This window comes from Falco cherrug, chromosome 1, assembly GCF_023634085.1.
Source record: "Falco cherrug isolate bFalChe1 chromosome 1, bFalChe1.pri, whole genome shotgun sequence".
NCBI lineage: Eukaryota > Metazoa > Chordata > Aves > Falconiformes > Falconidae > Falco > Falco cherrug.
This window is the reverse complement of record NC_073697.1, coordinates 51,609,331-51,634,359: the sequence shown is the minus strand read 5'-3', so window position 1 is coordinate 51,634,359 and position 25,029 is coordinate 51,609,331. Positions and strand designations below refer to the sequence as shown.

At 40.7% G+C, this 25,029-nt stretch overlaps 1 protein-coding gene across 2 annotated transcripts in view; it reads left to right on the top strand.

The window, feature by feature from the left end:
- The first annotated feature begins 15,382 nt into the window (after positions 1–15,382).
- Positions 15,383–25,029, top strand: part of WFS1 (wolframin ER transmembrane glycoprotein) — a 33,990-nt gene continuing 24,343 nt past the window's right edge. Inside the window, exons 1-2 of one of the 2 annotated variants that reach the window (XM_055721096.1) lie at positions 15,383–15,520; positions 17,555–17,752. In XM_055721096.1, coding sequence (XP_055577071.1) covers positions 17,560–17,752 — 193 coding nt within the window. In that variant the 5' untranslated portion in view covers positions 15,383–15,520; positions 17,555–17,559. Of the gene's footprint in view, positions 15,521–15,975; positions 16,129–17,554; positions 17,753–25,029 lie in introns of those variants that run through there. The other variant, XM_027814209.2, reaches the window with a different exon arrangement.

Genomic DNA, 25,029 nt, shown 5'->3' with positions numbered 1-25,029 from the left:
GTAGTAGTGGGGTCAAACAGATCAAGCAGGAACATGACAGTAGAAGTTATATGTAAATTAGGCTATGAGAAGATACAAAAAATTGATAGTTAGTGATAGAGGTGACCAAACTGCTGAGATCCCTAAGCTAGCACTGTTTATGAGATGGCTAGTTCACAGCCTCATGGGCTAATGTCTATGCTGCTCCTGAGGGCAGTTTGGTTAATCTCCATCCAGACCCTCGAGGTCTGGCTCTAGCCACAGTACTTTACCATGGGCTTTTTCTTCTCCAGCTCTTCCTTTGCTTATGTTTCATGATTTACGTCAAAAAAAAACCAGCGCTGCTGAGACGACAAATTTATGCTGCAGATATTGTGTGCAAATTGATTCACTCTCTGTGCAGCCTTTCTAATTTGCCAAAGCCCATCTAAGGACGTTGCAGGAAGAAAACCAGGCCAGCAGAACATGGTTGGTCAGTATTCCAGAGCTCAGTGTACAAAATAGGTTTAATCTGGTAAAGTCAGCTAAATCTGGCAAAGCACCCAGAAGGTGCTCAGAATTTCTGTATAATTCCCCTAGCTTATTTTTCCATTTATTTAGGATGCCTGTAGGACTGCATTTGGAACTTAGCCTGCCTGTCCCCTACAGAAGCCCCTCTTGCTCAAATGGAATGTGTCAGGCACTGTGTATAGAGTGCTTTGTGGCACCAGATGTGAAGCAGTATAATGCAAAGGATTTCCCTGCTTCAGAAAAGAAATGGTCTCTAGCCTAAAGCAAATATGAAATGAAATCAAAAGGAATTTTCAGTTTCTTGTGTACCTGTCAAAGGGTATGGCAGTATTGAATTATTTAGGTAACTTGCCCTATTAGACTGTGTTCTTTTATGAATCATTTCAAGTGGCTTAGGCCCTAACCATAAAAAATCTTGGCATATTCTGAGGACTCTGAGAATGGCCCAGAGGAAAGATTAGGGGAGTTAAAAATTTATAGCCTAGAAAATTTTGTGAACCTTAAATTGCATTTTAATGAAATAATCTTTCTAGTCTTGACAGATAACTTAACAAAAATTTATAAATGGCTATACCCTCCCCTGCCCCCTCTCAGTTGACCAAAGAAGTTCAGGGTGAGATTAAGACAACTAAAGAAAGCCTAAATTAATTGGTGCTTTCTTTTTTTATCCCGTGCCCCATGAGTTTCTTGAAGATTTGTTTCTTCTTCCCAGTCTGCTATTGAAAGTTTTATCTTAAAATCAGATGTCACCCTGCACATGTGTGAACAGCAGATCTCTTATTGTACAAGGATTAATTAATGCAATAATTCACATACATATGTCAACAAAAGCAAAAAAAAAAAAAAGACAAATGCATTACTGGCTTTTAAATTGCTAACTATGAATATTGTCAACCACTGTGTTAGCTAAGCAATGTTCTGAGCAAAGAAAACATCATGCTGATCAGACACCCAAATTTACCCTTACTAAAGTAAACAGGACTCCGGCTGATCAGTTACCTCAGCTGCGTCCAGCAGAAAAACCTTTTTCAGGTTAACTTAGTGAGATCAACAGAGGTAGCAAATAACAAGGAAATGTTCTAAATATGATACTTTTTAAAAGTGATATATTGCAAAATTCAAATGGAATTGAAACATATCAACATTCTGAAGCTTCCCAAACCTTCTTTAAAAGAAGAGTGGTTCATAAAGTGAATACCCTTTATGGTAAACTGAGAAACTGCTTACATTTGAAGAATAAAGACATGTTAATAAAAATCTCAGAGCTGGATGAAATTTTGATAGATTATCTGAACTATCTTGTTCTCCAAGGCATTATTACTAATACCATCTGGATATTCCTTATAGAAGTTTCTATTACTTTCTTTTAAGAATACCCTCTGTTGATGGTTGTATGGATGGTCTGTTTCAGTGTTCTTGTAGTTTTAATACCTAATGTAAATCTCCCTTGCAGTAAGTTACTAGTACCTCTTCTATCCCCCTTGAGCACTAAAAGCATTCTCTTTGTGGAAGATTTCGCATATTTTGAAGTATCTGCTTTGCTAAGGTAAACTACAGACTAGTTTTCCCACCTTTTTCATAAATTCCTTCTAGGTTTGTGACCACTCACAGTTCTCCTCTAGACTTTGTCCATGTGATTCACCTCTTTCCGAAGTACGAACCTAGGTTTTGAAGTGTGGCAGCTGTGGCCTTACAATCCTGAGTAGTGAAAGGATTACCTCCTATATGCCTTATATGCTGTGTTGGCACTTGCCTTTATCTGAAATAGAATGACATTCTTGATGTATCATTTTTTAATCTAATGTAATCCCCAATGTACTGCTACCCAGCCAGTCATTCTTCATCCTGTGTTGGATTCTTGATCCATCCTGTTATTGACCTATTCTAGATCATAGATTAGCTGTATAAAATGTAACATGCTGTATTTGTTCCTGTTAAATTCCATCTTCTATTTTTTTGCAATCTATTGGAATCACTGTCATGGTAAAATAAGTGAAGAACTGTAGCAGATTGTCTTTAAAATTGAGAGTCATTTTGTTTAATCTTTCCTAGATGAATTCCAGCAGAGTAGATCCTGCATCAGGATAAGGAGAGAGGTAGTAAAGAATTGGTTTTGAAACTCTTCCAGTCCTGTGTTTTTGTAATCATATAGTGATTTTTCTCAATAGTTTCCTTGCAGTTAACAAAGTCAGCAGGAGACTGAAGACTATCCTCAGTAGTGAGCTGTGCAAAATGTCGTAATTTTTTTGTTTTAAGCTATGTTGATAAATTCTCATTAATTCCATTGAGGAAGATAGGTGATCTCCTGTGAAAAGTACATCTGAATTCTGCATCCAAAACAGAATATAAATGGTATCTTCTGCAAATACAGATTGATGATAAGTCATTTTCCTGTGATAAATCTTCTCCTTTATTATCACTAAATCATATTTAAGATTAAAAAAGCTTTTAATACCTTTTAAGACTTCTGAGAGCCTTCCTGTAAATTAATACCAGGCTGTTCAGAACAAGGAGAAGAAAAGAATCTTGAGGTCACTGAAAAGACTTCACATATCTAACATAAGGTTATGTCTGTTAAAGTATTAGAAATCTTCTCTCAGGATGGTTGATTTTTCAAAGTCCAGTTGTTCAGGACTGTGAGCTCAAACAGCTTATGTCCATCAAGGTGATTTCTTTTTCCTGCTTTCATAATTGGACCCCAGATGCAGTCTATAGTGAAGCAAATATGGTTTACCTCAACAAGTCTAGTTCTCTTTCTTCTGGGGCAATTAAACTGGCAAGTAGTTATCAAATATTCTCTTAATCATAGAGCACTGTTAACTAAAAAAATTGCAAGAAGTTATGTTTTGAAACAATAAAACACAGACCTCTTTCTTACCAGTTGTCTCTCCATCTTCCATTCTAGGAGAGTCTACCTAGTTCCCTGCCAATTCTTCCTGCAGGCTTCTCTCTCTGGATTTCTCACTCCACCAAATAATGCTTGATCTGTAGCAACTTCTTTTGATCAAGAATTACCATTTCTGAAGAAATAAAGTAGTTTTTAAAATATTCATAGCTCTTTTATATGGTTGATGCCTTTTAAGCAGTTAAAAATGGCTCTGTCTCTAAAAATTACTCAGTTCTTTCCAACTCCCAACTGTTAAAACAGTTGTTATTTGAGCCTGCAGGCTGAAATCTGCCTGTCATTTATTTCTTCACAGTGTTTGTTTACAAGACTCTTGGTTTGAAACTATTGCTGAATCCTTTTTTTCTTTATGCAGCCCTAACGTAAGCCAACTCAACACATTAACACTGGAAAAATGTAACACCTTGACAAGGCCAGGACATGTAGCATTCATATACAGCAGGATTCATAACCAGCCATATGTCACACTGACTCCCTGTATGAACACAGCAGGGGTGCACTGCCGTCTTGAATATGCCACCTCTCAGGTTCCAGAATGTTTTGCAGATGTATGACATTATTTATCTTTTTCCCAAATTCTTGCAATATTTTCCATCTCCCAAGGATTTTATTAGGCAAGATTTTGTTGTTTGTTTCTAATCAAAACAGATAGAAAACTAACATACGGGGTGGGGGGGGGAAAGAAATCATAAGCATCTATAGCTGTCTTAGTCTCATCTAAGCCTTATTTAAGCTTTTTTTAACAGAGACATTCAAGCTAATACTATGGATAAATCAGGAATACAGTCACATCAAGAGGAAAGAAGTGCATGAAACTCAAAGAGTAAAAGCGCATGGATGAAAAGGTGTGACATCTTGGAAATACCAATCTACCTAGGAAAAAAGTAGTCCAAGACACACATCCTTAATAAGAATCTGGGCAAAAAGTAATGCTAGAATGACCTAGAGCATAGAGCAGAACAAGTATGACCTTAGAATACAATGAGAAAAAACCTATTTGTTGTGTACAGTGTGCCAAACCGAAGAATTTGCTAGCACCTGACTTAGCACTAATGGTGAGAACGTTTACTTCATACTGCGCAGCCCAAAATTCTCTCAAACCCAGTATAGACAGATGAAGAACTGAGTGTAAAGAAGAAAAAAAGAAATATTAAATTGGAATTACATGACTTCAAAACCAGTGTATGTGGTAAATCAACTGTCTTTTATACCAGGCATATTGGGTTTGTGTGGCAATGTTTTGGTAGCGGGGGGCTACAGGGGTGTCTGCTGTGAGGAGCTGCCAGAAGCTCCCCCCATGCCCGATGGAGCAACGCCAGCCGGCTCCAGGATGGACCCGCCGCTGGGCAAGGCCGAGCCCATCAGCGACGGTGGTAGCAGCAGGGGGACAAAGTATTTAAGGAGGGGAAAGAAACGGTACACAACAGCAACTGCAGCCAGAGAGGAGTGAGCAGGTGTGCGAGCAGCAGCCCCGCAGACACCCGGTGGGTGCAGGCAGGGCCGGAGGGGCTCCAGGCGCCGGAGCAGAGGTTCCCCCCCAGCCCGCGGTGAAGGCCGCGGCGCGACCGGCTGTGCCCTCAGCCCATGGAGCCCGCGGGGAGCAGGGACCCACCAGCCGCCCGGGGAGGACTTCCTAGTGACATGCAGTTAAGTCTGCCTCCTGATTTTTGGGCACCATTCCTAAATAAGGATGGTGGTAGGAAAAATACTTTGTTTGCATTGAAATAGGTGGCTGGATAGTGTAACAGAAAGATAAAATTCATGTATGTAGTATTTGACTATGTCCTCTATGTATTGTAGATGTGAAGTACTGGGTTAATATACCTAGATAAGGACATATGTAAGAATGCAGGTCAGCATGGTCTTGAGTGTGCAGTTGCATGGACCTTATTTTTCTCTTGGGATTTGGGGTTTTTTACACTGTGTAAAGTAATTTAGCATTCTTCATCACCTTTTCTTTCTGTAGTAGGATTTCATGTATGAAACTGTGCAGCTTTAGTGGACAATGATTTTGTCACAATTGTTAAAAGGGAATGGCAACTGCTACTTGCAACCTGTACTCTTTATTGGCTCTGGCATCCTGAAGATTAAATGGACCCTGATCCAAAATTTGGCTGAAAATGTTTTTTCTACTTTTATTCTTAATTGTTTTACATTTTAAGTGGTATTTCAAAAAAAAGGAGGAAAAAAGAAAAATTATTCTATGGGTAAGCAAAGTAAGAACATTAATGCAGTATGGGGTCTATGTCAATATATATATACCTGACTTCAATAGTTTGGAGACATTTTTCACTTATAGCTATAAGCTCCATTTCAGTGAATTAGTTACATTGTTATCAGGCATTCCTAGTGAAACCAATTTATGCATAGTTGTGAATGTGCCTTAGGTATTTATCTGCTGTAGAGGATGGTTTAAAGTTGCAGTGAGCTTCTGCAGCTGGAATTTCTCCATACTTGAATGATTCCTTCCATTGAAACAGCATGTGTCAGTATTATTAGTCTATTCAACGATATAGAAGGCAGTAAAGTTTTTAGTTCTGCATGCAAAATTCCCTATTCAAATAATGTTTTAGACTTGTGGTGTTTGAAGTGTGAAAAAGAAAGCAAAACATAACTCGAGTTCTTTCAATGATAACTTTTGCAGCCTTAGCTATTTGTGTTCAAAGTGTTTTCATCCAATAACCTATTAGAAACACATGAAAACTAAAACTATAAATTAAATATAATTTTTCAAATGTACGGGTGCTTTATGATATACTCAGATAAAACCAGCAGTTGTTTCATAAACTATTGCATCAAAGGCAGTAACCTCTGCAATCACCTTACATTAACCAAATGCAATATCCCTATTTCAACTGATGTTGCAAATTACTTTTCTCTGCAGTTTGAAGTTCTGTATATCTGCAGTAGAAAAAACAATGCCTATCTTGATACCATCTTTTCCTATAGTAGCTTTTTTGTAAATGTAAGCATTTGGGGGGAAAAATGAAAATGGGCAGTTCATGTGTTCACACAAGTTGCAATAGGTTACAAATTGAGAATGCACAAGAAAGGATTGTGGTTTCTTAGGTTACAGTGAAATGGTTTGGAAATATTTATGGAATTTTACACATGTACACCTCTACACGAGGGAGCAGGAAAAAATATTTCACTTGTGCAGGATTTGTGGAAATTATTGATGATGGGTGTATCGCTGGCGCATAGAGTTCTGCTGACTGAGAATGTACAAAAGAAGTGCTTGTAAAGTGTACAAGATGACCTCTGTTCTTAAAAATGGCAGTAGGTTGTATTGTATGAGCAGAAACAGGCATTTGTTCTAAACTCTTTCCTCTGTGTGAGAAAGTTTGTAGTGTTTGTCTCCACCTTCTTCCTTAGGACTTTCTACTTGACCAATTAGATGATGTCCTCTTCATTGCTTGTGAAGACTATTTTGGGCAATTACATCTTGTCACACATTATCATAGGGAACTCCAGAAAATAACAGCATACTGCATGGTTGTGCCTGACAAGACACTGAAGAGTCAGACAGCTATTGTGCAATTAGTTTTGAGATACCACAACTGTTACACCTTTTCATTTCCTCAGACATGCCCTCTTTTTCTTCCTGGAAACTTTTCTAGGAGAAGTTTGAGGAATTTTCTCACTGGCAAGGACTTGATGCATGCTGTCAGACCATAACTCTAACTGGGCTGCAGTAAATCTGGAAACCCTGAGTATGTAGAACTCATACTGCTGCCCTAAGTAGGTGCAAAGCTCTGCAGGTGGAACACGTTTGTAACGTGACAAAGCTCACTAACCACGTGCAGAGCATCTGAAAAGTGAGTGCACAGCAAGTTCTCCACTTCTGGCAAATGGAAGCCTCACGGTGCAGATATTTCCTCCTCCAGAAATACAGGATAGGCATATAGCAATTGTACAGCACTTACAGAAATACATCTAGATTAAGTCTAAAAAAGAGCATTTAATTTGTAGATGAAGGTGTGGATTTGATCAGCCTCAATTTGAGCCAAAACTGTGAGACCTCTATGAGGTTTAAGCTCCCACTAGTAAATTAGCATTTCACACTGTTTGCTCTGTATGGTTTCATCAAAAGCAAATGTAAACAATTTCAGTTTCTCAGGAACCAAGGGGAATACTTGTATTTATATTGAAACAGATGTTAAGAACCTAACAATGGATATTGCCCAGCATGCTGGAGTCTGTTCCTACTTAAAGATGACTTTTCATAAGTGCTTGTACCTTGAGAGTTCAGGAAAATAATTTTCTATCACCTTATTATTATAAATCACATATTTTTCCTTCTGCTTAGTATATAACACATTTCTACCATCCAAAATACAGCAAATGCTTAAAAGACTGAAGAGTGTTGTTGCCACCTGGTGGAAGCCTTGTGTGTGTAATTTACTAATTACAGACAGGACTGTAAAGATATTGAAAGCTCAAACTGACCAACCCCATCCTGTGAGAATACAGACTAACTACATTTGGCATCATAAGAATAATTAGATGACTGCATTTGCTATGACAAAACAGCATTATTAACGAGCTGCAACCTGTCCCTACACTCCTAATGTCAGGTAAAGTTAGTAAAATCCACTGCTTTTGATGTTAATTAACAGGATTGGAGTACTGACACGTATAAATAAAATCTGAACAAGCATAAATATATAGTATAAAGATTGGATTGAAAAGGTTTTGGTAAGATAAAAGCCTAAAGGACAAAGAAAATAGTTTTAAATATGCAGTTCAAATTAATTGAACCCTTTCTCTTATTATGTGACTGAAAATTGATGATGAATAATGCGGACTTTCCAGATAATAATTCTGAAATTCTCTACTTTATAATTCCTTAACACTCACCTTCTTTTCACGTTTCTGTCAATGTGCTTGTATACAAAGCTTTGAAATAAGTGGGAAGTTTTTTAGGCAGGAAGCAGTGAGATTTGGAGATAGCAATACTGACATAAATATGGTTTGAAAGCTTAATGGCAACATGACTCTAAGAAAGCTTCCTTACTAAAAGACTGAAAGCCACAATATGACAGAATTTTATCTGACATGTGTAGGACTACTAGCATGTATTTCCTGTCAGAAATTTAATTTTCAATATGATAGTTTTGCACATTTTTAAAACCTGACTTAAATTATGCACAATCTCTATTACAGAATCCTTCACATTAAACATGCCTGAAACTGAGATATAGCAACCCAGGTTTTCAGACAGCAATTTATATGTAATGTTTTGTGGATGGAGAACAACATGTCTATGTTTGCTGCTGTGTAGCAGATGGAATCCAGGGAAGGACAGAAGATAGTTTACAGAAAAAAATGTGTTGTACCCTTTGCAAATTATTAATGCTTTGTATTTCAAGCTATGTGAACTTGTCCGTCTGACAAAGGAATGGTCATTTCTATTTGTCCGAAGTGAGCCAGATGCTTATAGCTTGAATTCTGAATAGTCATGGATTGAGTAAGCTAATTCTAGAGCTAAATCTCCTTCAACTGCCAAATCCCAGATTTAACTCTGCCAACCATCACAAATATTCCTTACTAATGTACTTCCTATAATGATCTGCTCCACTTCCTTTTCATCTGCAGTTTTGGAGAAACGGACAGAATAATTGTTGCTTCAGAGCTTTTGTTCTTCTCCCCAATTCATTCAAATTGTTCTGCAAAAGAGAGGGGGAAATGCTCACTCCAGTAATCTTGGGTGAAGAAAATGTATGTGATATACTGAAGTTAATTCATAACTACATTGGGGTCCGGGTTTGGAGAAGCTGTACATTTTACATCAGTCTTTGTAGAAATTCTTGCATCACAGCCTTCTGTTTTCTCTCTCTCATGCAGAGACCAGTACAAGGCTGTACTTCAGAAAGTAAAAGCAATCTCTTGCTCTTGCGAATGCTGGAAATTACCTGAATCATGGATGCATTTTTTTGAAAAAGAAAAATCTAACCAAAATTACACAGAGACCATGGAAGACCTTTAATTTCCTTATTTAGTCTGGCTGAGGGAGTGGGTTTCGGTTTACCGTTCCCTGTTCGTGTTTTGCATGCTTGTTTAATTCCTAAAGCAGTCTGTCATACAGTCAAACAGACGGAACACGTGTCCCCTTAACCAGGTAACGGCTGTACGCGACGTTCTACAAGCAGCACCTCGGACGGCACTAAGTTGTCTCACCCGTCCCCACTAGGGGTCACTGCGAGCAAAGGATTATGCTCGACCCGCAAAGGGGAGACCACTAACGTGGTGTCAATCTATAGGACGAAATTTGTGGCATACTTTCCAATTTGAAACGTTGAAACAAGCTCACCTGTGTTAAGTATGTTGTTTGAGGGGGCCACGGCACTTCTTAATGCGATCTCACTTACTTACAAACTATTTACAAACTGTAGAGTAAGAAGTTACGCCTATCAAGAAATCCTCAGTGGTTAGATATGTCCAGTTTAATTTTAGACCAAATTTCATCTCTGGCAACACCAAATTGATTCAAGATAAGTGTTCCAGACTGCGCTGATACTGGCTGCTGTGGTTTTGTGTATAAACATTTGAGGTAATATTCCTTCCCTCTATGAAAACTGCTGTTTTCTCTAGACTGTAGCAGAACAGAACAACTTCAGCTTTGATTCAGGTGAAGCTTCATGCGTTAAGAGAACAAAGTCCCATTTAGATTGTCGATTAGCAGTGAAATCAGTAGCTGTCTTAGCAAAGCTGTGAAAAGAACAAATGAAGAATGTTCAAGGAAGTGAAAGAGGAGCACGCTCCCCTTTACCAGCTCCAGGGAACGCCTCCAACCTAGGACTTAATGCCCAATAATTGCTGCGTCAAGACCTTCGCAGCCTTACTTATCACCTGCGTGAGTATGGTTGTATCTGTGCTTGTTCTTAAAACCTTTTCTTCTTTCACAGTGTATGTCCATGATTATAAAAGATAGTTGAGAAATTAAGTGCAAAACTGAATATCTGATGCCACTTAAGTCGCCTATAGCATAGGTATTCATGAAAAGGAAACTACTGACCCTTTCCTCACAGCTGAGCTAGCTAAATGGAGAATGGCAGTGTTGCTTTTTTATATAAAGCAATGATGAATACTACTTGCGTGCTGCCATTTGGCATAAGGACAGTGGAATAAAGACAGGTTAAAAGAGCAGTGGACAGGGGAGACGCTCATATTACCCTACATACTTTAGTGCATGAAAACAGGTACTCAGGCAAAAGCTACTTCAGCCCTGAGGTGACAGAGGTATTTAATAGGCGGATCTGGGAAGAAGAGTCTTTGGTGCCATCTCCACAAAACTCCTCAATTCCTATTTTTACCTGGGTTTTGTGCCCACTTTGTTATGTTTTTCTTTCTGTTTCCTCCCACCCTTGCCTTTTATTCTTTCTGCCATATGTCCATCCCAAATGGCACTAACATCTTAGTTGCTGACATCATATTCTTGATTCTCCAGATTCTATGTCTATGGTCTCAGTACGCTTAATCTATTATGTTCTGACAGAAAATACCTGCTGCTTTAGATTTACACAGTGCCTTAAAAATTTTTTTTAAAGAAAATAAAATGTGTTTTCAGTTTGGTCCTCAGTCTAATGGAACAATAGTACCCATGCTCATGAGGTATGCTAGAGCTTTTATTGCACTAATGTTATGCTGAGGTAATGCTTCCATCAATTAAATTATACTGTTAAAATGGGTGTATCAGAGTAAACAACAAAACCTATTATTTTGAAATAACAGCTGTTCTCTTAATTGGTAAGGTGGGGCAAAAAAAAGAGATGATCTTTGAGACAGCTTTTAGTACAGGTTATTTACCATCACTCAGTTTTCATTTCCGTAATGCACTGTCTTTCATAACTACTGAAGATGCACATGGCATTTCTCTATGAAATTTTCAGCTCTTCTAACTCTTACAAGAGCACTGCTGACAATATTTTCAGTAGGATTAACAGATTCCAGAAACATCCAGAGTAATTATGTCAAATCAGTTTCTGAGTGTACCATGGACTAAAGAAATGGACTCTTACTCAGAGGTGTTGTGAAAAACATACAGAGTTGAAGGCTATTCATTGGAATGATTCATCTGCATGCAAGTTCTATTTTCTAGGATGATCACTGCTTTCTCTCTTCATTTTAGGAACAGTTTGATTAAATAGTTTTTCCTCTGGACTACTGAGAAACTACTTGTATGCCAGCAACGCTACAAATGCGATTTCATTTCAGTAATATGATAGATAAATCAGTTTAAATTGATTGATTTAGTAACAAAATGTTACATTTAAATGTTGCTTAGCATGATCTTGTCTTTTGCTGTTATAAATTAAATTTTCTAAGAGACAGACTTCTCTTAAACATTTCAATACTACACACATGCCTAGGTGCTGGAATATGAATTTCACAACAGAATGTGAAAATGTCAGTTTGTATCACATGCACTCCAACAGAGGCAACATACGAGTTGCTTAGATCATTATATGTCCCTGTTGAAGTATATTTCTATAACTCATTGATGACTATATGAAAAAGCAGTTAATTTCAGTGTACATCCCAGGCAGTCATTCCTACTACATTTCATCATCTCTTGAGTAAATAATGTTTACAGAAAACAGCAAAAGGCAAAAAAACATCACTGTGTAAACTTACAAAATATTTATAAAAGGATTATTGATTCTCTGATGTGGCGTACTGATGCATGGACTCCGAGAGCGGATCAAAGACACCTTGAAGAAACTTTATTAAAATCAAGCAAGCCTTTTATACCTTTACAGTGGGCTGGCGTATCAGCCTGTAACTATGCTAAGTAGTTTTCCACTGTTAGCTTTTTTTTCTATTGCAGACACAGCAGCTTAGCAACTCCCGTTATCTACAAGGCCACAAGCCCTGCAGACAGCTCCATATCTTAAAGTTTCTCTTCTTGCTCCCATGGCTTCCTTCCAACAAGCACAACTCTGTCTCTCTCCCAAGGTTGGTTTTCGCTTACTGATGCCGTCGAGCTAGCTCAGGAAATACCCACACTCTAATCCAAAAAGAAACTGGCTGAACTGAAACCTTTATTTTGTTGCAATAGGATTTTCTAAAATCTGAGCTGACAGGAACCTTGTGCAGTTAAACAAGGGGAAATGCAATGTCCTGCACCTGGGGAGGAACATCCCCAGGCACTGATATATGCTGGGGGCCACCCACCTGGAATGCAGCTTGACAGGAAAGGATCTGGGCATTCTGGTGGACGCCAGGTTGAACATAAGCCAGCAATGTGCCCTTGTTGCAAAGATGAGTAATGGTATCCCTGGCTGCATTAGACAAAGTGTTGCCAGCAGGTCAGGGGAGGTGATCCTTCCCCTCTGCTCAGCACCAGTTGAGGCCACACCTGGAGGGCTGTGTCCAGTTCTGGGCTCCCCAGTACAAGAAACATGGACATACTGGAGAGAGTCCAACAAATGGCCACTAAAATGACGAAGGGACTAGGGCACCTCTCCTGTGAGGAAAGGCTGAGAGAGCTGGGGCTGCTCAGCCTGGACAAGAGAAGGCTCAGGAAGTTCTTACCAATGTATATAAATACATGAAGGGAGGGCGCAAAGAAGATGAAACCAGGCTCTTTCCACTGCTGCCCAGTGACAGGAACCAGAGGCAATGGCCACAAACTGAAATACAGGAGGCTCTGTCTGAACATCAGGAAAAGCTTTTTTAATGTGAGGGGGACTAAACACTGGCACGGGTCACCCAGAGAGGCTGTGGAGTCTCCATCCTTGGAGATACTCAAAAGCCACCTGGACATGGTCCCGGGCAGCTGGCTATAGCTGACCCTGCATGAGAGGGGGTTTGGAGCAATGACCTCCAGAGGTCACTTCCAACCTCAACCATTCTGTTAATTCTGTAAGTCATAGTACATAACTGAAACTAAAAAAGGATTGTGACAAGATACCACAGTACTTCCATGTTTCTTTGTAGCTGTAACAACTAGCAACTGTGATAATGCCAAATGCAAACTAATAGTTTGTGATAAAGTGTAAGCCAAAGTGAAATGAGTGAAGTTCATAATAGAAGCTGCCATCATGTCCGAGCTTAGTTTACTCTCAGTAATATTATATGTATTTATATAACATGTATGTGAGTACATAAGGTGTGTGTGATATTCATGTACTGCAAAGGGTTAGTTGACCTCATCTTAAGTAAGGACCTGATCAAGTTCAGCAATGGCAGTAATGTGCATCTTCAATGTAAGATCGGTCATAAGCAACCACAGAATATATTTTACAGTGAGTCTCCCTGTTAAGCAGGTTAGTAGTCAGTGTGTCAGTTTTAATCTTAAACTGAACTTCCCTGGAATGGCTTATGCCATGTTTGACTGTGCCTTGGAAAGGAACAGGCACAAGCAGCAGGGGAGACTTATTTTTACATTTCCTTTTCAGTTACTTCTCCAGCTACCACCCTCAATTCCACCTGTTCCCTAAGCAAGTTACATCCATTAAGCACACCCACTAAATATCAAATCAGTGGTATAGAATAATATCTTGCGGAAAATGTGAATAGCTGGGGGAGCAGATTGCAGCAGTAGGAAGTTTGTCATATCTGAGTTCAGTCATGCTGTCAGTCTACTCTAAAGAAACACCTAAACATAAAACACAAGGTGGGCATTGTATGTTCCTGATAAAACCATATTACACTCAGACTTGAAATGATCTTCCTAAAAGTAACTCTTTTCTTTCCAAAATTTATTTTAATTTGAAGTAAACAGAAGCATAACTTTATGTTTCTTGAAACTTATTTTAGGTAAAAGAAAGAATTTTGTTATGACTTCCAAGGCAAGGAAACAGTAAGGATGCTGGGGACCATATTTTTGTTTGGGGATCACCCCAAGATGCAGTGACATCAACAAGTAGGATCTAACTGGCATTTGAAAAATGGAACATATCACAGCTTCCCATGATCTGCTGCCAACTTGGGACTTGTGAAAAATCAACTTACGTGACTAAATATGAATGGCTGAAGTTTAAATTTAATCTCCTATTTTGAGTTTGTGAGGTTGGGGTGTTTTTTTAATTAGAAGCTATTCACAGTACTTCGTAGGGACCTTGACTTATTTATTCTTTAGGTAAAAAAATCAGAAACAGTGTATTATTTCTAAAAAGACGTTTACTACCAATACAACCAATACAACACATACACCCAAGTTTACAGCTCGCTACCAGCCCAGGTGCTTTCCATGCAGGCAGAAGTAGTGTATACAGTAGCAACTTAAAAGACATTCAGGAATAAGTAGTTACTCTGTTCTCACCCTTTTCCCCCTTCTCTTCACTCCTTCTGCCCTCTACGGAGGAACTCGGAGGCAGGAGGGCCGTGCCCCCTCTCAGACCCGAGGAAGCCGCTTTCGCCCCCCGCGGCTGACAGGGCCCGAAGCCCTGCCCGCCTCCCCGTTCGCTCACAGGAGGCGCTTCGGCAGGGCTGGCCCCAGCCCCTCCCGCTCCCCGGAAGGACAAGTGCAGGGCCCTGGTTGAGGGGAAGGCCTATATCCGCACTCGGACAGCTCGGGACCGATGCCCGGGGAGGCTGTCGGGCACCTTCCCCGACGCTTGGTGGCCACTCGGGGCGGCCTTCTCGCCGCTTCTAGGCCGCCGCCGCCTCACGGCTCGCCAGAACCCGCCTCGCAGCGGCTGCCCCACGAAGCCTCTCCCGAGGGCGGGCGCCACCCCTGCTGCCCCATGCTGCCACTCTGGAGTTGCCCGCGGCCGCCCCAGCCGCCCCCCGCCAGACACCGCCTCCCATCCCCGCGGGGCACGCCGCCGCCGCCCCCCAGCGCGGGAACAGGCCGCATACGACGCGCTGCCGCCGCTGCCCCAGCCGCGTTTCTCCTCCCGCCGGCCGGTGCACCACCCCTGCGCGGCCCGCCCCCGCCTCCGTCTCCTCCTCCACCCGCCGGGCCCGCCCGGCAGCGGCGAAGCCTCCGCGGGCCGTGGTGGGCGGTGAGTGGCGGCGGGGCGGGGCGGGGCGGTCAGAGGGCTGGGGCCGGGGCCGGGCCGGGGCCGCCCCCGTAGGGCGGTGGGTGGCGCCCCACTTGGCGCCTCGCAGCCTCTGGAGCCGCCGGGGAGTTTGTGGCCGGGAGTCCCCGCTGGTGATTTCGTCCTGCCGGACTCGGTGAGCGTCTGGGGCGGGGACCTCCGGCAGGACGGCCCGAGCTGCCGGCCTCCCTCTGGCCCGCCGCCGTGCTTGGGGGACGTGCTGGGGTTCCCGGCCTTCCGGGGTGGCAGCCGCCGCCCGGGCGCCCTCCGGCCTCACGGGGAACGAGGCCGATCCCTCCGGCTGCCCCGCCGGGGGTTGCAGAGTCACTGCTGGCAGCTAGGCTCGGCCGGCCCGGGGCGGCGCGGGCCCGCCGGTGCCTCCCGGTTCCCCCCCCTTGCCTTCGGAGCTCTCCCGGGCTCCCCAGAGTCTTACCCCGCCTCCCGCTGGCAGGCCTCTAGAAGCAGCCCTACAGCCAAGCCGAAGGGCTAGCCTCGGTTCGCGCCTGAGCCCGCAGTAGGGAAAGTTGGCGGTGTGCTTTGCGGGGCAGGCGGCGGTGGCCGGGGACGGGAGCCCTTCTGGTGGCTGGCTGCCGCCGAGCTGGGCCTGCTGCGGGCCCTCGGCCGGGACCCCGCCCGGGACCCCGGTCTGGGGTGGGGGGGGGTGCGCTCCGGGAGCCGGAGCCTGGCACCGTGGGGCTTCTGCTCGTCTCTGCCGAAGCGCTAAGGTCAAGCTTAAAACCAGAGGTGAAGTAACTTTTGTGTTTGTATAGTGGTTAAAAATACTCGTGCTGGTTTAGCGGGAAAGTATTTTAATCTCTTGTGTTTTCCTGGGATTGTTTGAAGGTTGACTGAACTCTGTTGGTTTATTTATAACTTGATGTAGAAACATAATACAGAAATGCATTTACTTGTATCAGTGAAATATTTTCTGGTTCAGGGAAGCTTAATTTGGGCAAGCAAGTTGTCTGAAGTACAAAGAGTATGTTTTACAGTAGTAAGTGTACTTAAATAACAACATAACAACACAACAACACATAAGTTGCTGGTGCTTGTAGCATCCTGCTGGGATTTTAGCATCTTTTCAGTGGGGGTAGTTGTTGGCTGAGTTGAGCAGTGGATCTTTGGTTTTGGCTATGCTACCTTCACCTTTACAAGGGCACCTTTAGGTCAGTATTCTGAATGTACAGAATTAAAAAATACAGTTTGTAAGTTTGTAGCCAGACACCCTCTCCAGTGTTCCTTGCAAATTGTTTAACTTGAGGGGAATTACTTTTAAGCACCGGGAGCGCTCTGAGTTATTCTGTGGTAGCAGCGTATGCCTGCACCTTGCTGCTGCCTGTCTTATAAAAGCTGAGTTTTCACTAAGCGCTTTTATGAAAGTTTCCTTATTTAAGGAACTTTATAATAGAGAACAGAGATCCTCACATCATTTAGGAGAGGGCTTACAGTGAAAGTTAAAAGGCCTTCTCTTGTAAGAAACTGTAAGACCTCTCCCTTCCTGACTTAGTGGTTGGGTTTTTTTTGTATGAATACTATTTTTTTGTATAGTTGGATATAGTAGTAAATAGCTTGTTTTTGGATTGTATGTATTACAATTGGAAATGGCCATAAAGAGCATCTTTAGTGGTGTCCCTCACCTCATTTCCAGTGGCAGAGTTTTACATCTCCTCCTTTGCCTTCTTACCTTTCTTGTCTCTCGCTGTTGCCTGATTAGGTGGTGGCTGTGAACCAGGCCCTTGATGCATAGTGAAATTTTTCTATCATTATGGACACGTCGGTACTGTTCTGTAAAAAGTTAGGGGCTAGTCTTTATTTCTTGCATGTGTAAGTAGAACATTAGATTCAAAGTAGTTATTTGTATCCAGTATTTATAGGATTGATTAATTCTAGTGTTTATCTATACTTCAAAATCAGTTTTTATTTGGTTTATAGCAGTGGCTATTCTGGCACAATGCTATATATGGTCACTCTTACTCAACAATAGCTGCTCATACTTGGAATTACTGAAGAATGTATAAATACATCTTGAAGTTGCTGTCAGCCTTCTTGCTCTTTGCTATGCTTTTTGTTTAACTAATTATACAAGTATATTCAGATTTTAAGTGTTTACTCTGGTTTTATATTGTAACCCTACTACCTGATAATTAATCATTATTCTCTTCTTTTACAGCTAAAATGAACTCAGATCCTGATCCCCCCTCAAGTCCCTCTCACCCCCAGCTGCATCTTGGAAGGTCCCAGCTAAACGCTGCTGCTGTGGACCATAGTGAGAACAATCAGAACTCGGGACCATCTTCAGGGGATAGTGCAACTTTTTCTTCTTCAGTTCCTGGCTACTCCCGTAGCAGGGAGAAAGCTGAAAAAAGTGGTAAATATGAAAGCAATTTCTGTGCAAAATTGGCTTATAGTAAACTTTGGGAGATTATTTTGTGTATATGTATTCTAAAATCTGTTTAAAGAGACACTGTAAAGTAGGAAAATAAATTTCTGCAGTTTATTTTAACCTGTTGTTGTGGAAGAGACATTTCTTCTGCAGCTTACCCCATGCATATGTTCGAGTTTTCCCATCCAATTTTTATTATGCGTACAACACAACAGGAAAGGAGTCTATTTGAAAAATTGGCAGGAAGAATTAAATGTAATTTATGATAATATTAAGGTTTTGATTTAATTTCTTCAGTTGGCTACATTGTGTGCTAACTCTAGCTTTAATATGAATTCTGATGTGGATGAATAGATACTACTATAATGTAGACTGAGGGAGTAGTAAGCTGATATGTGAAAACAGAGCAACAGAAATGAAGATTTGCAGGCAGATAAGAAGTTGGATTAAGAATCATGATACACTTTGAAAGGCAGAATGGTATTATTTTTCCCCTCCCCTCACTGTGAAGCCGTTGAGTTTCAAAGATTGAGAAGACTGACGGGATGAGAGAAATGTCTTGTGCAAAAGGTAGAAAAAAAAATACCTGGCTCTTGTGTTCAGCTGCTGAGTTCAAGTTTTAAATTCAATTTTTAATCTGACACTTGTGCAAGAAGGTCTTGTGTTTGAGGTCTAGCAAAATTACTACTCCTTAACTTTCTTTAAAATTGGACTTTTGATTCTGAAACTGCTTATGTGCTTGCCCTTGCATTCATAAATGAGTCACTCTATTGAAGGTAATAAGGCTATCCATGAGTTTAAAATTATTAAATGTGTGAATATCTGCATGGCGTGTATCAGATGCAGCTGAGCTCTGCACATAGTTCAGGCCAATATTGTGGCTGTGTTAGCACATCTACTGTTTGCATCTAATTCAGAATTGGCTGCTGCAGTGTTCTGGGTTTTTTGTTACTAAAAGGCACGTTCCAGATGGAGGTATCATTACCAACTTTGTCATCTCTCCCACTGTGAAAGTATTCAGCGATGATGGAGAATTGACACTTCTAATGTTAATTACATGATTATTAATTTAGGATCAGTGCTAACAGGTGTGTTTTCTTCCTTCATTCTCAAGTTTCTTAGTATGCTTCAACAGGCAAAGAATAGCAGTAGTATTAGGATGGCATGCAGTTATCTTGGTCTTTGTTATGACTGAAAGAGGAAAACATAGGTTTCTGTTGTTGGTGTCCACATTCACGCAAGATTCTGAAAATACAAACTGTCAGTCTAGTGGTGGTTTACACAGATTCTTTCAGGTATTCTTCTCTAGCCAATTTGGAGATTTTCTTACTCTGTATAAATATTGGGCTTTTTAAAATCATATTGATTTCTGTCATGGCTCTCTTTACAGGCCTGTGTACCCTATGCAGTTTTGTATTATAGATGCTTTTGTTTATAGCCTTGTAAAAGAGGACTTCAGAGCACTGATGTATTTCTCCGTTTCAGTTGTGACTCATCTGTTCCTATGAAAATCTTCTCAGTGCCTGGTGCTACTGTCATTGCCCTTTCCACCCCCATCTTAATATATGCACGTGTTTAATGCTACAGAATGAGATACTATTGCCGTTGTGTCATGCTGGAGTCTCTTAACCAAGATTTTATTGGATTTAGATCGCAAATGCATTTGATAAGATCATGTTTCTTCATCCAGTATTTTCTTCTACAGTTATTTTGGTCTGATGTTATTTGTCATAATAATAACAGTTTCTACTGTGAGGGTGATGGAGTACTCGCACAGGTTGCCCAGAGAGTTTGTAGACTCTCCGTCAGTGAGGATACTGAAAAGCTATCTGGACATGGTCCTAGGCAACCAGCTGTAGGTGGCCCAGCATGACCAGAGCAGAGTTGGAGCAGATAGTGTCCAGAGGTCCCTTCCAACCTCAACCATTCAGTGATTCTTGATTTATTCTTGCCAACGTATCTGTATTTCTGAACAGTGCTTTTCCTTCCAGTCTCTACTTACCTATACTGTGTTTAAGGCTATAGCATCAACATGAATGTTAAGTAGTTTATTTCCTGGAAACACCCATCTCTTATTCCTGCAGCATGATCCATATCTTGTAGCATAATCCAGTAATTTAATGAATGCCCTGGCTCTGACTCAGTAAAGCACTTAAGCACACACTCATCCTCAGCTGCACAGGTACTTCATTTGTATCGAACTCACTGTAGGTTTTTTCTTAGCAATTTTCAATCTATCTTCTGCTAATATATCATTAGGTAGTGTTTTTGTTAGTCCTTGTATATTTCGTTTCGCAATGGGAAGAGTGCTTTGTGAATTTATTGTGGAAATCAAATCTGAATTTAATGAAAAAAATTTCAGTTGTTGAGCTTGAGATGACTTATAAATGTTGAGGGTTTTTTGGTTTTAAAAAAGAAAAGGTGGGTGTTCCTATTTCTACTCAAAGCCCTTGCGTTCTCTAGAAAATTTCTGTTTATGTAAGTTAGGGGTTTGTGTATGTATTAGGAATAGAATAAATATCAATACGTCAACTCTCATGTTTAAACTGAAAAAAAAAAAAAATAGTTGCTTTTTCAAGGATGCTCCTGGACAGGACGTTTATTAGCGAGCAAAGCATATACACTACTAATTAGGACTTCTGAAACTTTAAAACCATTGAGTCATCAGTATTCATGCAAGCAAATTACAGGAGAGTTGCCAGTTGCTTAAACACAAAAGTTCTGTCATTATTTTAGTAGTCTGTGCCAAGAGAAACACAGTGGATAGTGAGGAAGACCAATGGCTGCTTGCTAATGAAGTCTGGTGAAGTCTGTTGAAACACTGGCTCAAATCTCCTGACACTTTTTTATGCCTCCCAGGTGCACAGTTTCTGTCCAGCTGCTACATACCCCTTTTTGGTATCTGTATTTCATCCACTCTATGCATCCTCCTTCCTTGAGATACAGCCCTAAAGCAATGCAAAAAGAAATAGCTCAGATGACAGTTCTGGAGGTTGCAACACCGGATTCTCCAAATAGGCTTAAAAACATCATTCTTGTTAGTGGATCCACTTCCTCTATGTGTACACAGAGCAGAGCTAGGAAGAAAGGACCTTCAACATACTTAATTAGCGTGTGAATATCTGAATACTGCTGCTAGTAATGTAATGTTTTTGGAAGAAAGACATGAATCCACATTCCAGGTAAGTTTTCTGTTTTGCTGGGCTAGAGAGCAGCTTTCTGTGGCCCAGTGGACGTTTCACTTTTGGTTCAGATGAAAAGAAAGCAGAGTTGGGAGAAATTTCTCACAGTACGATAGTGATCTGATACTTGCCTGCGATATTTGGATTGAAGTAACTGCTTCAAGCCAGCCATGATGGTAACTTGAACTGGACTGTCTGTCACCCCAGGTAACACCATTTCTTGTAATGCTTAAGTCCTTTCAAGCATGTGAAGTGTCTTACGTAAAAATGGACTGCCTGCCAGTCAGCAGGTAAGAGGATGTCCTAGGATAACAGAGAAATCTGGGAGACAGTGTGAAGGTAACGATCTTTTATATGTGGATGAAAAAGATTTTATTTGGGGTTTTTTGCATCATTCATGTACATTTGCTAGCCAGTAAGGTTGGAGAGGCGGAATCACGTAGGAATTAGGAGGTGAGAGTTTGGGAAGTTTTTGACAGCATTGTAATGCTAAGTTGCAATGCTTGAATCTTTTTGATTAAGGACTTAATTTTTGTTCTGTCCTTGTTTTTGCTGTTAAGGAAATATGCACAAATATCTTGCTCTGAAATTGAGAACATATGGGGAAGGTATTTGTACTGAGAGCTTTGCAGACAGAAATAAATTTGTTACGTTTTGTTTGTAGATGTGCAGAGTTCTGCTTGTACTTAAGAAGGTTATGAGGTGCTTTTGTATCTCTTGGAAGAAAATTATTTTATAAACTGTGTGACTTAGAATTTATAAATAGTACAAAAAAATTCTTCTAAACAGTTTACGATATATTGTAACAATGTAAAACAGTGTGTCTCCAACCCATTGCTAAATGATAGCTAACAAATATGGAACCTCTCTAATTTACAAATATTTTCAGAGTGTTAACCTCTTCCACTTAAGGTTAAAAAGAATCTTTGCTTCAAAGCTCTATTTTAGCGCCTATATGTCTTCATTTTCTGGCAGTTTGCTTGTACACACTAACTCTTGATGCAGAGTGAAATGTTTGTGCGAAGCCTGAAGAAATCTCACAAAAATCTTTGATTATTAGAAAAGGAGTATTATGCCTTGGAATATTAATTACTTAAAAATTTATCTGTCAGTTTATAATGCCCCTTCAAATTTTACCTGCAATTACTCAGACTTCTGGAAAGCTCATTTGCCAAGCATTGCTGTAGGGGAGAAAAGATTCTATCTAAACAAAAGTTAATGACTATTTTCAGATAAAATTTTGGGACGTCATCATAGTTGGTGCAGAACAATGGGAATTGGCTTTCTCAGATCTGCTGCTATTGCTGTCAATAACCTGCTGGTGTTTTTACCATAGATAGGAGTAGTATTAGACACCCATGTATTTGAGGAAAGATTATCCATCTTTGCCCCTTTCACTGTTTGAAATGCATAAATGTTTTCTTTGGCTGATAACAAAGATACTGATAACACTTTTTGCATTCACACAATGAACCTGATTAAGAATCCTAGAATCATAGAATGGTTTGTGTTGGAAGGGACCTTAAATGTCACCTAGTTGCAAGCCCCCTGCCATGGGCAGGGACACCTTCCACTAGACCAGGTTCCCCCAAGCCCCATCCAGCCTGGCCTTGAACGCTGCCAGGGATGGGGCATCCACAGCTGCTCTGGGCAACTCATAGTGAAAAATTTCTTCTAACATCTAATCTAAATCTATCTATCACCACATGCCCTTGTAAAAAGTCGTTCAGCTTTCTTGTAAGCCACCTTTAGGCACTGGAAGGCTGCTGTAAGGTCTCCCTGGAACCTTCTCTTCTCCAGGCTGAACAGCCCCGACTCTCAGCCTGTCTTCACAGGAGAGCTGTTCCAGCTCTGATCATCTTCGTGGCCCTCCTCTGGACTTGTTCCAATGGGCCCATGTCCTTTTATGTTGGGAACTCCAGAGCTGAAAAGTGCCCTAGCTCAATCTTCTTCCACCTTCCACTTAGGAAGTCAATCTGTTAGTTTATGATAACAAAATGTTTGATCTAGCATAGTCCCAGAGTGTTAGAAAGGTAGAAATGAGCAGCCAGAGGGTAGAAGGGGAAGAACTATACTCACATTAGTAGATTTATGTCATGAAATAGAGGCTCTGTAAATTGTTTGGTGTTAAGGACTCAAGGTTCCTCTTGTGCACATTTAAAAATTTAATCTAGTGAGTGGTTGGAATATAATCTGTTAATTGAGTTTCCTCCAAAAGGAACCTGGTGTGTTCCACTGTGCAGACAGAATGCATTAGATGGAAAGAGTTGAAAAGTTAAAAGCACATTACTCATCTGAACCAGTTCTCTAATATAATGTATCTGCATTCAGCAGCAGCAAAAACTGGTAACCTCTGGAGATATTTTACAGTGGCTTTGGAGGAAAACATTTGGAAGTACCTAGTACCTGTACATTCATCTTCAAATAAAACTGGAACAAATCCCTGCTACACTACAGTACTCTTGAAACTCATGCTGCTAGAGGGCCCTTTGCAGCAGCAGGCAGCACACTTCATTGAAAAATTTAGGTGAGACTGGAAACAGTAAACTGGGAAATGAAACCAATCCTTTTCAGTCAGTTAATTATTAGAAGTGCTTACTAGGCAGGGTAAGGCTCTGTGGACTTGCAAAGCAATTGTCTTGGGTCTTTTTTAAGGGCCACTTTTGATGGTAACCTGATGAACTGCTAGAGTGTGTTTGTGGTGAAGAGCTTAAACTGCAGAACTGCTGAAATTCTCTTGAGCATTGTGTAGGTTCTTATGATAACTTTAGATCTTCCTCTACAAAAATAAGTGAGCTTGGTGAGGTTTATCTTTCTTGCATCGCTTTTCTGCAGGTTGTGGGTCCATCGTTGTCCTGTCGCCCCCCCCCCCCCCCCCCCCCCCCATTTGTTTGGGGTTTTTTTGGTGGAGAAGGTTAATAATGATGATTATCAACTGAGAAATTACAAAAAGCTTGCTTATTTTTAACTTTCCAGTTGTGGAATGTGTTAGATTTATCACAGCTAACCCATAAAGGATTTAATCAGAGATGCCTGTATGGAAAAAGCAGCAAGGCTGTCTCATTGGTTGTGTGCAAAATTATTTTAATGACTTTAAATGATCATTGTACAATAATAGCTATGCTAGAAAGAAACACCTTTTAAGAATAGTTTTCCCCTCCACTTTTAAAATTTATAGTCTCTATAATATCGTCATCCTTAGTTTTCCACCTACTTTTTTTCCTTTTTCCACCATGCTTTTTTTCCTTTGTTTTATTGCTCTCCTGATAACTTGCATTCATTTTGTGGGGGTGCAGAAGTTGCTCCCTTTTCAACTTAATGCTATTTGATGACTTGCAGTTGTGGTATGACTAAGACTGTTATCATATCTACAAATGTATTGCTGCTCCCAGAGAAAGAAAAGTTGAGTCCTAGACTTCAACACCTCTGTAAACAAATGTTATTCTCTTCTCTCCCATCCTTGTTATCACCTTTAAAAATAAAGTGTCTGTCAATGTATGTTAATACAAATATTTTCATTTGTTCTTGGGGCAAGTAAGACCATCTTAAGAGCTAACCATGGAAGTGCATGGAAGAAAAACATGCAATGTACTCGTGATTGAACCAGACCCTTACTTTGCAGTTAAGATAAGAATCCAGGAGGCTTCTGAGTAAATGAAAAGATTCAACATACGCTGATAAGCAAATAAATATCTGAAGTTAATAAAACCATTTATCAGAACAATGGTGTTTGTAGCACAAAATACTTCTCCAGTCTCTTCCTCTGTGTCATTATATTCTGTATGTACAAATCATGCTTATGATGTGGTGCCTAATGCCTGCTTGCTTTTTGAGTGGAATGTCAATCTTTCCAGAAACTTTACTCCTACATAGGTACTGCACACAGTGCCACTGGACTCTCGGAGCTTGTGGAAAGTGAGTAGGAGGATTTCTCCAGAGACTCAAACTGGCTCTGCTGAACACCGAAAGCTCAACAGTACGATCCAGGGAACACATAAAAGCTATTAGAACCTACATTTTTTGTTACAAACAACTTTTTCTACAAGCACACTGGTAATAGACCATCTACCTGTGGACGAA